This window comes from Wickerhamomyces anomalus (assembly GCF_001661255.1).
Source record: "Wickerhamomyces anomalus NRRL Y-366-8 unplaced genomic scaffold WICANscaffold_1, whole genome shotgun sequence".
Taxonomy (NCBI): Eukaryota; Fungi; Ascomycota; class Saccharomycetes; order Phaffomycetales; family Wickerhamomycetaceae; genus Hansenula; species Hansenula anomala.
Genome location: NW_017567110.1, coordinates 507512 through 518791, shown reverse-complemented (window position 1 = coordinate 518791; position 11280 = coordinate 507512). Strand labels below are relative to the sequence as shown.

General features: G+C 34.7%; 6 protein-coding genes across 6 annotated transcripts; 3 read left to right on the top strand and 3 right to left on the bottom strand.

The window, feature by feature from the left end:
* Window positions 1-655: 655 nt before the first annotated feature.
* On the bottom strand, window positions 656-2457 carry MRX1 (Mrx1p; the record flags this gene model as incomplete). Its single annotated transcript, XM_019184030.1, has 1 exon — window positions 656-2457. The coding sequence occupies one exon, from the start codon at window positions 2455-2457 to the stop codon at window positions 658-660; it is 1800 nt and encodes a 599-aa protein (XP_019040994.1).
* A 209-nt stretch (window positions 2458-2666) lies between these two features.
* Window positions 2667-4106, top strand: WICANDRAFT_59864 (uncharacterized protein; the record flags this gene model as incomplete). The annotated part of the gene is made up of 3 exons (XM_019182889.1): window positions 2667-2685; window positions 2739-2774; window positions 2830-4106. The coding sequence occupies 3 exons, from the start codon at window positions 2667-2669 to the stop codon at window positions 4104-4106; spliced, it is 1332 nt and encodes a 443-aa protein (XP_019040993.1).
* Window positions 4107-4146: 40 nt separating this feature from the next.
* ICP55 (aminopeptidase) lies at window positions 4147-5655 on the bottom strand (the record flags this gene model as incomplete). The annotated part of the gene is made up of 1 exon (XM_019181054.1): window positions 4147-5655. One exon carries the CDS (start codon window positions 5653-5655, stop codon window positions 4147-4149), a length of 1509 nt encoding a protein of 502 aa, XP_019040992.1.
* A 651-nt stretch (window positions 5656-6306) lies between these two features.
* On the bottom strand, window positions 6307-7650 carry HOP1 (Hop1p; the record flags this gene model as incomplete). The annotated part of the gene is made up of 1 exon (XM_019180622.1): window positions 6307-7650. A coding segment is annotated over one exon (1344 nt), but the record flags the coding sequence as incomplete, so codon positions are not given.
* A 633-nt stretch (window positions 7651-8283) lies between these two features.
* WICANDRAFT_75979 (uncharacterized protein) lies at window positions 8284-8880 on the top strand (the record flags this gene model as incomplete). Its single annotated transcript, XM_019184304.1, has 1 exon — window positions 8284-8880. One exon carries the CDS (start codon window positions 8284-8286, stop codon window positions 8878-8880), a length of 597 nt encoding a protein of 198 aa, XP_019040990.1.
* Window positions 8881-9344: 464 nt separating this feature from the next.
* AIM9 (Aim9p) lies at window positions 9345-11144 on the top strand (the record flags this gene model as incomplete). Its single annotated transcript, XM_019185316.1, has 1 exon — window positions 9345-11144. The coding sequence occupies one exon, from the start codon at window positions 9345-9347 to the stop codon at window positions 11142-11144; it is 1800 nt and encodes a 599-aa protein (XP_019040989.1).
* Between the last annotated feature and the right edge of the window lie 136 nt (window positions 11145-11280).

The window sequence follows — 11280 nt, the reverse complement described above, 5'->3', positions numbered from 1 at the left end:
AAAAAAAANAAAAAAAAAAAAAAAAATAAAACCCCTACGGTATTACAAAGATTTATTGAAACTCCCGTTTTGAAACTTTTTGAATTATTTATTTTGACTTTTTTGACTTTATTAAGAAGGTTGCTCTATAAGGAAAGAAAGAAGGAAATAGCTATAAAAATGAGCTATTGATTAATATTGGAAATTTATTTGGAACAGTGTTATATTGGAATTATTATATTGAAAGTTGAAGTGTAAAAGTGTATAAGATTTTAGAATAAAGTAACTTTACCATTAAAAAAAAAAAAATTTTTTGTTTCTTTGCCTTTTTTGCTATCTCTTAGGTGCTGTAATGATATTCCTAAGTTTTTGAACCTATTTGAGTGCTTGGAGCTGTCTTTTTTAATGGAGTTGTTCTGAGAAATCGGTCGGATCCAGGTTCTGTAGGTGAAAAATTCAAAAAAAAAAAAAAAACTGCGGTCGCGGCCAACAACCCTGCAATATTATTGGCGTCAGCATCAGGATTCAGAGCTAACTACTAAATTATTAGATGTAGATGTATTAATCAGTCGATTTCCGTAATCCTCTACTCTATTTGATCAAAATCAAAGCAGTAAATAGTTCATTAACATTTATTTCTATATCTGATTTTCTTCTATGTACAAGTAAAAAAGGTCATTAACTAGTTTGAGTTGCAGTAAGATCATTTCCAGTTATAGTGATCATTTTATCAGTTTTTGGTTCCCTTGGGAAACGTTTTTCAACTTCATTCAAATGTTTAATAAACGCATCAAGTTCTGGCTTGGTACAATTCAAGTCTTTGAACGATTTTCCGCTGACATATTTTCTCATGACTTGTAAACGTTCTTTGACCATCGATGTTCTTTTACCACTTGATGATAATTTATGAACGGCTTTCAAATAACCACTAAAGACCCTTAAGCTGTATGGTTTTTCAACCATTTCCATGAATTCTTCAACAAATCCAAGGGCATCGTTGGCTTTTTTATTATTTCTAAGACTTTGTTTCTTTTCTTCATATGTTGAATTAACTTGACGGGCTAATCCATTGAAAACAATGTATTTAGTTTGATCATTAAGCTTGATATGTCTGAAAAGGTCTGATTGAGTGAATGTTTTGTAAATTTTGATTGAATTTTCACCAGCATTCTTCTTATCTTCAAGCTGAGAAACAGTCAAATATCTATGAACTAATGCACGATCAATTGAGGAAGTGTAACCTTCTTCTTTGAAAGTTTCAAAGAATTTGATAGCTAGTTTATCATCACCTATTTTGGAAGCAGCAAGCATGATGGTATCAATTAATGAAGCAGTAGGTTCAATCTTGTTCTCAATTGTGAAAACATCAGGAATTTGAAGCTTTTCACCCTTTTGTGAAGGAGCAAGTCTCTTGAAATTATCAATTTTTGGAACACCATCTGGTATTTGAAAACATGATTGTGCTATTTGAATGCCTCTCTTAATCAAATAAAGCTTCTCACGATTGGTAAATACTCTTACGAGTGCTTCTAAAACATGGTTATCCAATTTGTGTTCAGGGAATGTCAACAACTTTGGAAATATATCTATTGCATTAACAACAGCCCAGATGTCATTTTTGGCATGTGCTAACCCTTGTAGCACAATAGTGTATGTTTTTACATCTGGTCTTATATTTATATCTTCCATTTGTTTGAATAAATTCATAGCATGTGATTGATCATTGGCCCTGAATAATGCTGATATACAAGTGTTGAAATGTATAAGATTTGGTTTATAATCACTCTTTCTGGTGGATGCTAAGTAAATTTCTAAAACTCTTTTGGCTTGTGCGTCAGTTAAAGGCTGTTGGTCATCAACTGGTCTATATGCAGATATTTCATCAAATAACATTGTCATAGATTGTTCATTCAATGAAACATTCCACTTCTTTCTCATGGTGTGCAAATCAAGAGCTGCATTTATTTTGCCCTGTTGTACAAAGTATGCAACAATGAAATTCATACTGACAATACCTTTTGATTGTGCTAATTTTGCTAATGTCATGGCCTTTTCTGTTTGATCCCTTTTTAAGAAAGCTCGTACACTCTTTGTTACCACAACAGAATCTAAAATCTGGTCTTCAGTGACACCGAGTAAAGTGTAAAGGGTTTTCCTATCCGCATGTTGAAAATACTTCAAATCTTCATTACTTGTTGGACCCAACTTTTTATGATCAACATCTTCATTATAGACTTTTTGCAAGATTGTAGCGGCTTTTTGTTTCCTCAAATCGGCAGCTGTTCTTTCTTCGCCAGCTTTGACTTTTCTAGCTTTCTTTTGATGGTGTTCAAAGTTACTAGTTGGTTTAATATAAATGTCATCTCTTGCGGCTAGCTTCAAAAATTTTCTTATTTTGCCTCGGGAACACGAGCTGGTTGAGAACAGCCGTATATTTGAGGTACCTGCTCTAGATAATGACTTGAAACTCGTAATCATTTGCCCTTTGAGATCAAGTTTCGTAGTTGTTGTTGTAAAGCTTTTAAGTGTTGAAATTTTCTAAATCTGTATAATTTTTTTATGTGACGGGCACTCTTAAGGATTTGGGTTCGCGAAAAGGTTGACACTTTTTTTGCCTTGAGCGAGTCAGTTGTGATCATTCTGATTAGAGAGTTGGCCACAAGAAAGCACAGGGAGAGTGGCGAAAGATGAGCTCAAATGATCAGTGTAAGTGTGGTATGGTATTTAATGGAAAAGCTGATACTAATTTGAAATGCCAGTATCCGAATTGAAGGAAGTAGTGAAGAAGTATAGAGGTGAGCATAGATAACAAGTGATAAACTATTGAGAAGAAAGTACTAACAGCTACAGGACCTATACTCATTGAACGGCTTTACCATTTCAAAAGTTCAGATCCTCAAATAGTGGGGCAAGCTGCTTTCGAGGCTTTAGGGTACTTGGAATCAGTAGATCAGTGCAGTCCTTACATTGATCAATTTATAGAGAGATTGAAAGTATTACCAAGTAATGAAGCTATATCCAGGTTTCAAGACCCTCAATGGAATTACCAAGTTCAAAATAACAAATCAAAGAGTGCAAAAGCGGTGGGGGAACAAGATTTATACCACGAAACAAATGTGAAGAAAACAATTGATATAGCAGAATTTCACACGTTCAACAAACAATACTTTGAAGCAACAAACGCTCTGTCAACTTCAGCTATAGGTTCACCAACGTGTCAGTTAGCAGAGTACTCTGCACAGGTCGCACTTATACAAGGTAATTATTCAGCTGTTTTGAATCAAGATAAAAGAGTTGAAGCATTTTTGACTACATCTCTATCAAATGAACTCTATCTGAAAAGGTTGACAGATCAAGAAGTCACATCATATTGGAGGGTCAAGTACTTGATTCTCATGGCACATTTTTTGAAACAAGAATATGAAGAGGCTGCAAATCTAATCTATGATTTAGTTGATGCACCTGCTATTCAGTCAGCTTCAGGAAAGCAAATTTCAGCATTACAACTTTTGAAAGATTCGGATTTTGGGCAATATATCTATGAAGATGAGATTGTGTTAGCATCCTTTATATCAATATTACTTTACAAAGATCCAAGTGAATTAAACAACACTTTGAATGACACGGAATTCACAACATTGACTGGCTCAAAAATTACTGATATCCGCCCCTTCTTTATTAGTTTGAATGCTGCAAAGTTTAAAGAATTGAATATTCTTCTTGATAAATTGAACTATGTTGGAGAAACAAATGTTTTTTTCAATAGAGTTTGGTCACAAATAAGGTTAAAATTTAGACAAAAAAGTTATTCTCTGTATTTGAGACTTGCTGTTAGAGTCTCTGCAGACCATTTATCAAATAGGTTAAACATTGAAAAGGGGAAATTAGTTAAAGAAATCAATGACTATATAAAAGAGAAAAGACTAGAGTTTAGTTATGATGCTGAAAATGAAATATTTGAGACTAATAAAAAGGATAAAAGAATCGATTTTGCTGAATCATTACAAAAACTTTGTGAAGCTTCTGATACAGTTGAGAATCTACTGAGAGAAAAACTTGAAAACGCACAAAAGAATGCATTGAAGGCTAAAAATGCTTTGAATAAAAGACAAGATGAAATAAATTAAGGTATATGTGTCATTATATTCTTTTATATACATCGGATGGCTAAAATACTTCTACAACCTCGTCATCCAAAGGTGTAGTCACTCCCACTTCAGCGATTCTTTCAATATCCACAATCTCCTTTGCTGCTTCAACTGTTAGATTGGTGTACGTATCTTTACCCACCGCAATGTCATCTTCAATTCTGATACCAATATTTCTAAATGATGCAGGGAAAGCATGATCATCGGGAACGTAAACACCTGGTTCAATAGTGATAACTTGACCAGCTTTTAATTTAGCAGTTCTCGAATGACGCGGAACATCATGGACATCTAGACCCAGATTATGGCCTATATAATGTGGATACAATTTTGTAATATCACTGTAGGTTAGTTCACCAAACCCACAATTTCTCAACTCCCTCTTCATCAATCCAACACTCAAGTCATGTATGTCTTGAAGGCTGAAGTTGTGGTTCTCTGTACAGTTTGTAATACATTCTTTTTCAACATTCAAAACAGCTTGGTATAGTTCTTTTTGAGCGGGTGAAAATTTACCAGATGAAGGCCATGTTCTTGAAATGTCCGAGCAATAACCACCTAATGAACCAGCAGCATCTACCAACACCATCTCATCCTCATAAAATAAATCATCATTACGTGTATAGTGAATACAAAGAGCATTGGACCCAGCTGCAACAACAGGAATATAAGCTGGCTTATCGCATCCACCCGCTATGAATCTATACTCTAGATAAGATTTCAGAGTTCTTTCAGTCTTGAAGCGCTTAGCATATGCTTGGTTGTAAGCTCTTCCAGATATTTGACCCGCTTTTCTCATGATTCTTAGTTCAGCATCAGACTTAATAGTTCTCATTTCCGTTATAAATGGTGATAATGGTTTAATAGATTTCCCTGAACCGGAAGTTTTCAACAACTCTTGAACAGATGTTAATTTCTTATTGCCCCCAATGTTGAAGAAGTTTGTGAATGTAGATGATGTGGTCTGCTTCTTTGTGCCCTCTGGTAAGTCAATAAAGACGTTTTTATTTCTCTGGACTAATTTATCTAAATATGGAGCCAATCTATAAATTTGTTCGGATTCATCAGCATTGAATACTTCAACAGCACCTTCAACACCTGTTCTAAATCCATCCCATTGTTCAGCTAAAGGTTCTTTAGGTGGAACAACCATATGGAAGATAACATCTTCTAGCTTATTATTTGGTTTTTCAATGACAATAACTGAATCGGGTTCATTCCAACCAGATAAATAAAACAAATCATTATTCTGTTGAAAATCATAAAACACACTCCCTGAGGCAAATTGAACTTGTGAACCAACAACAATTGCAAGTGAACTATCTGGTAATTTTGAGGCTAAGTCTATTCTTCTTTGGAAATATTCTAAAGCTGTTATACCAGGTGTTAATTCCCCAGGTTTGACCATGAATGGCCTGGTTTCAAACAACGGTTGTCCAGCTGTGAATGGTGGTGTTGGTCTTTGTGAATAACCACGACAAAAGCATTTGATGGAGCTCCTCAATGATGGTATCTTGAATCTTAGCATCCTAGTGGCATTTATATCTGTGTTTGCAAAAATTTTGGTTTTTGTGCTTTAGTTTTGTTTGTGGCCGATGCTCTTCGTTTTTGTACACACAATTTTTTTTTTTCGCGCGTGATGCATTCAAAGACGTCTACACAATGTATTTAGAGACGTATTATAATTTGGCTATACAAAAATACTGTCTTAAGCAAATGAATCAGCTGTAATAACTTTTTTGGTGACGCTAACCTTTTTCCTTTTGAGTCTCACATCAGTACAGACTGGTTGGCTGCTTGCAATTTCAATTGGGTCATGCTCAAAACTGGATTTTCTCTTTCTTGTTGATCTAACAGGATTTGAGCTTTGAATTATATCATAATCTTCAGAGCTTTGAAGGTTCAAATTTGAGAAATAGCCAGTAACTTCTTCTGACTTCTTGGTTTCATCCCCTATTTCTTGGTCACTTGAATTTAAGATTTGTTCTTCATCGATCGAAACTTTAGAAATATCAAGTTGATCCAAGTTATCATCAATTGCGAGTCCACTCTCTAGTGTATCTTCAAATAAAAATTTCTTAGTCCTAGCAGCAGATGACTTCCACGCTGTGAGATCTGGCCCATAAATTTTAGGAACAAATGACCAAGAATAACGACCTCTTGAGAATTGTTTGCCATTTACATAGATACCATCGATATCAACATCAACATAAGATGAACCTTTTTGAAATGTAGCATCACCAACTTGTTTTTTTAACTTTCTTGGCTCATCTTCCAATACCAAAATACACTTTTTGAAAAAAAATGAAATGACAGAAGCAGTAGCTTTGGTGTTCTCACTGATAGCAAAACCTAATTGCTCATGGATGATTCTTGTTGAAGGAGGAATGTCAACTTTTGAGAAAAGTTTATATAATTTTCTGGCAATGAACAACAATCTCAAGTTTTGATGAGTCTTGATTCCGCCCATTGCTTTTGAACGGCATGTGAAGCACGTAGTTTCCTGTCTACGGCTTGAGGATCCATAACAGCTGCCATGAAGAATACCATCACAAGAAGCACATTTAATAGTTCCAGAAACATCAGATTCTTCAGTGGAGCCGCACTCACATTTCACATGATTAATAGCTTGTGTCGGTTTGACTTCTGGTTGTGAGCTCTCCAAAAAGCTTCTTAGCATATTGGTCGTTTGGCTTGGTTCTCTTTTAACGAATCTATTCAAAGACTTTGGTGGCAGTTGAGCATTCTTGATCATGTTTGGAGTCTTGAACTGAGAAGCTTCAAAAGGATCAATCTCTATTAATTCATTTTCATTAGAAATCAGAATAGGGCGACTCAAAACCTTCACCTGGATAGAGTGGAAAGATGTGTCAACAGACCCTGCAGAATATCTGTCAACATTTGAGGTTTTCGGTGCTTTCAAAATAGCTGAAGGTTCATCAGAAGCATCTTTGAAAAATGGTGGTTGGTAATCCTTTGGACATGATTCATTGAACAACATACGCATCGACACATTTCTTTCCTCTGGAAGTGGTTCAAGGGATTGAGTTATAATGATGAATCTTTTCATCAATTGCTGCAACATCTTTCTTGAGTCTAAAAGGCTGATTGGCTCATCCTCGTCATTGATGCTGAAATGGATATCATCATTTTTATAATCAAAAAAGAATGTATAAACCTCATGTAAATCATTCGGGTCATCCTTGTTCAAGAATATAGCAAAGCTGAGTGATTTCAAGTAACCTCTTCTAATAGCATCAGTAGCACCTTTATCAATCCAGTCTAAGAAAAGATCAGCTTTTGTTGATTTTCCTCTAGCCAATGTCTTTACTCTGATTGAATCATTTTTGCTTTTGGGATCATTTGGATTATAGCCCTGCTCGAACTTATTTGGAACAAATCTTTGGTCAACAAAGTTTTCATCTGGGAACAACCCACGTAAGAATGCAACACAACCAAACGACATTGTCAACATAGTTTGAATCAACTTTTGACTTTGCTCACAAGTGATGCTAGTCTTTGTCTTTGTGCTCTGCTCATAAACAACTTCAGTTCCTTGCCCCATTGTATCGACTTTTGATGAAATGACGAATTAATGGTTCTTGTTGAGATTCTGACGATTTCTTGTTCTTTATATAATTCACCTTTGAAGCTAGTAGTTAACCGCTGAGCTCAAAACAGGCGTTTTCTGTATCAAAAAATGCAGTGAGACAATCGTAATGTTTATTTCAGCACACATAGTACCTTATATTTCCAATTGATAGCCATTTTGACCTGTTTAATTACACCGTTTCCATCAAAAATATTGTTTGTTGTTATACGCCAAAATTCAAATGTTGACGTTTTGAGAATTCACGAAAGAAGAAAAGATCATCGCTTTTCGCGAAAACGTTTGCCAAAAAGTTCCCCAGCTGCCTGCCAAAATCAATCAGTAATTTCAGTTGTGCCTGATTTGAAGGAACTCTTGTTTTTTACGAGAGAAGCTTGCAATCCACCTGTAAAAGAGCTCACTTGTTCAATATTCAATAATCTACTGCGATCAACTTCATCAACCATTATATTCTTTAATCCATAAGCTTACTGGAACGAAAAAGTCCCAACTTTTTGGCCCATCTTTGAATTGATTACAATTAATACCCTTTGCAACCACACAATTATGACCGATATCTACAGCTCTACTTCAGATCCAATTCAAGATCAATATGATGGTACTGGTAGTGACTTTGACTCCTACCACTTGAAATCTCCAAAATCAGAATCAGATTCGGCCTCATTCGAAGCAGACTCATTAGAATCTCATGGGCAATCATCAATACCAATTTCAAGACCATTATCAAGATCTTCTGTTACTTCAGGTTTATCTGTGACTGCTACAAAAGATGGTGTTGAAGGTAAGAGGATTAAAAGAACAGGAATCCCAGGCTATCCTTTGAATCTAATCAATAAGATGTATAGCAATTATGCTAAGCAACAGCAAAATCAACAACTACAAGTCGACAACAATAAAGAGAATCAGGATGATCAAGATGATTTCATGAGTGTTCAGTCGATTAAGAGTGCCACCAGTTTAATCCCACAATATGATCCAAGTGAAAGGGATGATGATAGAGGTTCAATGTTATCTAGTGAATATTACGAAGAGCAAGATATGGAGGTTCCTAGAAATTTTGATTTAAACTATGATGGACAGATTCAAGGTGAAAAACCAAATGAAGCTGGTCTTCCTGATATAACGATTGAAAACGAAAGATAAGGTTTCCTTTTCATATATTGCCCTTCTGTATTCAAGTTCTTTTCCCTGGTTTTCACCAGGTCTTTTGATGACAAGAACAGCAAAAAAACCATTACTCTGAAAAATCACAGACCCCTTTGACACTTTTTCATATTTCACATTTCACACGACTTTTTAATGATAACCTTTATTTATAACTATTAATTTATTTGGATTTGCTTTTAGACTTGACTTGTGTAAGTAATTTGTGGCTGCTTATATGAAGTTGATGTTACGTAATCTTGAAAGCAAATGTCGGGAACCTGAAAAAAAAAGTGTTCAAAGACATTTAACAGTATTAAAGTGTGAAGCTTGAACCTGTTCAAAGCCACCAAGACCATTTCATTATGTATAATCTTGGTAGATCTATAATAGCTCCTCAATTATTGAGAGCTGGTAGTCGTTTGGCTACTAGAAAAGCTCCAATCACTCAATTCAACCGTTTTATGGCTCAAGAAGCTAAAGAAACATTTACTTCATTGAATGATGAGAATGATCCTCAAAGAGAAGCTATTTTCAAATATACTTGGGGTACATGGTTAAAAAATGATGAAGCTGAAAAGAGAAAGAGATACACAAAATTCTCTTTAACAGGATTACAAAAAGTTATGAAAGAATTATTAGACGAAACCAAAGATACTGCAAAGAATACTAAAGATGTTAAAGAAGCAGCGGCTGTCGTTCCACCAAAAGCTCATCAAAATGGTATTGTTTCCTTACCTCATAATGTTAATGTGGTAAATTTTGGTTCATTGAATCCAAATGAACAATTCCAAATCAAACAATTAAGCAGTCTTCATGAAGGTAAACATCATAGAATTTATAAACTTGATTTAAACACTGGTAAAAGTTTCATTTTAAGAATTCCATATCCATTAGATACTGAATATGCAATCAAGAAAAGAATCCAAAGTGAAGCAGCAACATTAGATTTCATCAACTTGAAAACTGATATCAATGTTCCAAAAGTCTTTGCCTATGGTGCTGATAATACTAATCCTTTGAACATTCCATTCATCTTGGAAGAATTCATTGAAGGTGAAACCTTAATGAAGAAATGGCAACCAATGACCCCTCATACTGATGCAAAACATAAAGATATCATCGGAGAAGTTATCAACCCATTATCAGAATTCCAAGCTAAATTATCAGCATTCGAATTTAATCAATTTGGTTCTTTATATTTCAATGTTGATTCTACTGAAGTCAACCCAAAGGAACCTTACAATGGTGAAACTGACAAAGCTTTGAAAGGTCGTTGGGTTATTGGTCCAAGTACTGAAAGGGTTTACTGGAGAAACAAACGTCATTTGAAGAAATCCCAATTCGAAAATTTGGTTGGTCCATGGGCTGCTGATAAACCATTAGATCTTGTTGAATCTGTTGCTGATATTGAATTGGAAAGCTTAAGAACTAGATTAGCATTATCTGAAGCTGATACTGGTGTTCTTGAAAACAAGGATTTATTGAAACAAGAAATTGACATTTATTCAAATTTGAAAACTCTTGCTCCAGTTTTAATTAATACAAAATCTGAAAGTGTTAAAAATATTGATGCATTATTTGCTCCAAGATTAGCACATACCGATATTGACCCAATGAATGTTTTGGTTAAAGATGATGAATATTATTTCTTGGATTTTGAAGGTGCAACTATCAAACCAATCATTTTCCAAAGCACCCCAAGATTTGTTGCTTATGAAGATGGTCCAAAGATTTACGAATTTGAAATTGATATGAAACAATATGAAACTTTATCAGATGCTGATAAATATTATTATGATTTTGCCGTTGTTCGTACAAGAAATGAAGTTTTATGGGACGTTGCCTTAGCTAAGACATTTGCTGAACTTGATACAGAAGCTTCACCAGTCTTGAAACGTTTAAGAGGCCCATATGTTACTGCTGTCGAAAAGAGATCAGATTTAGAAGCTGCTCTAGTTGAACGTAAGATTTATGAAGTTTCTGTTCAATGGGATCAATTTGCTGAGCATAAATTTGTTTTAGCAGAAAAATTCCCAATTGAAATCAATCAAGAAAAATGGGAAACTCATGCTGCTTTATTGGAAAAATACTATGCTGAAATTGGTAATGTTGCCTTCGCTGTCACTAGTGGCTGGGTTCCTCAAGATATGTTTGAATCATTACTTTCACAAGGTGTGATTGTTAAAAAAGATAACGGTGATTATGAAATTGCCAATGAAGCGTTAGGAAATGCTGAAGGTTCTGAATCTGAATCTAAATAGGTTCTATGACGTTCGTTAGTTGTATATAGTTAATTAGCTTTTGATATTCGTTTTTTCAAGAAGGCCTTGTAAATCCGATACTTGAAAATTTCAGAATACAAAATGTTGAACCCAAAACAAAACATAAACATAGAAA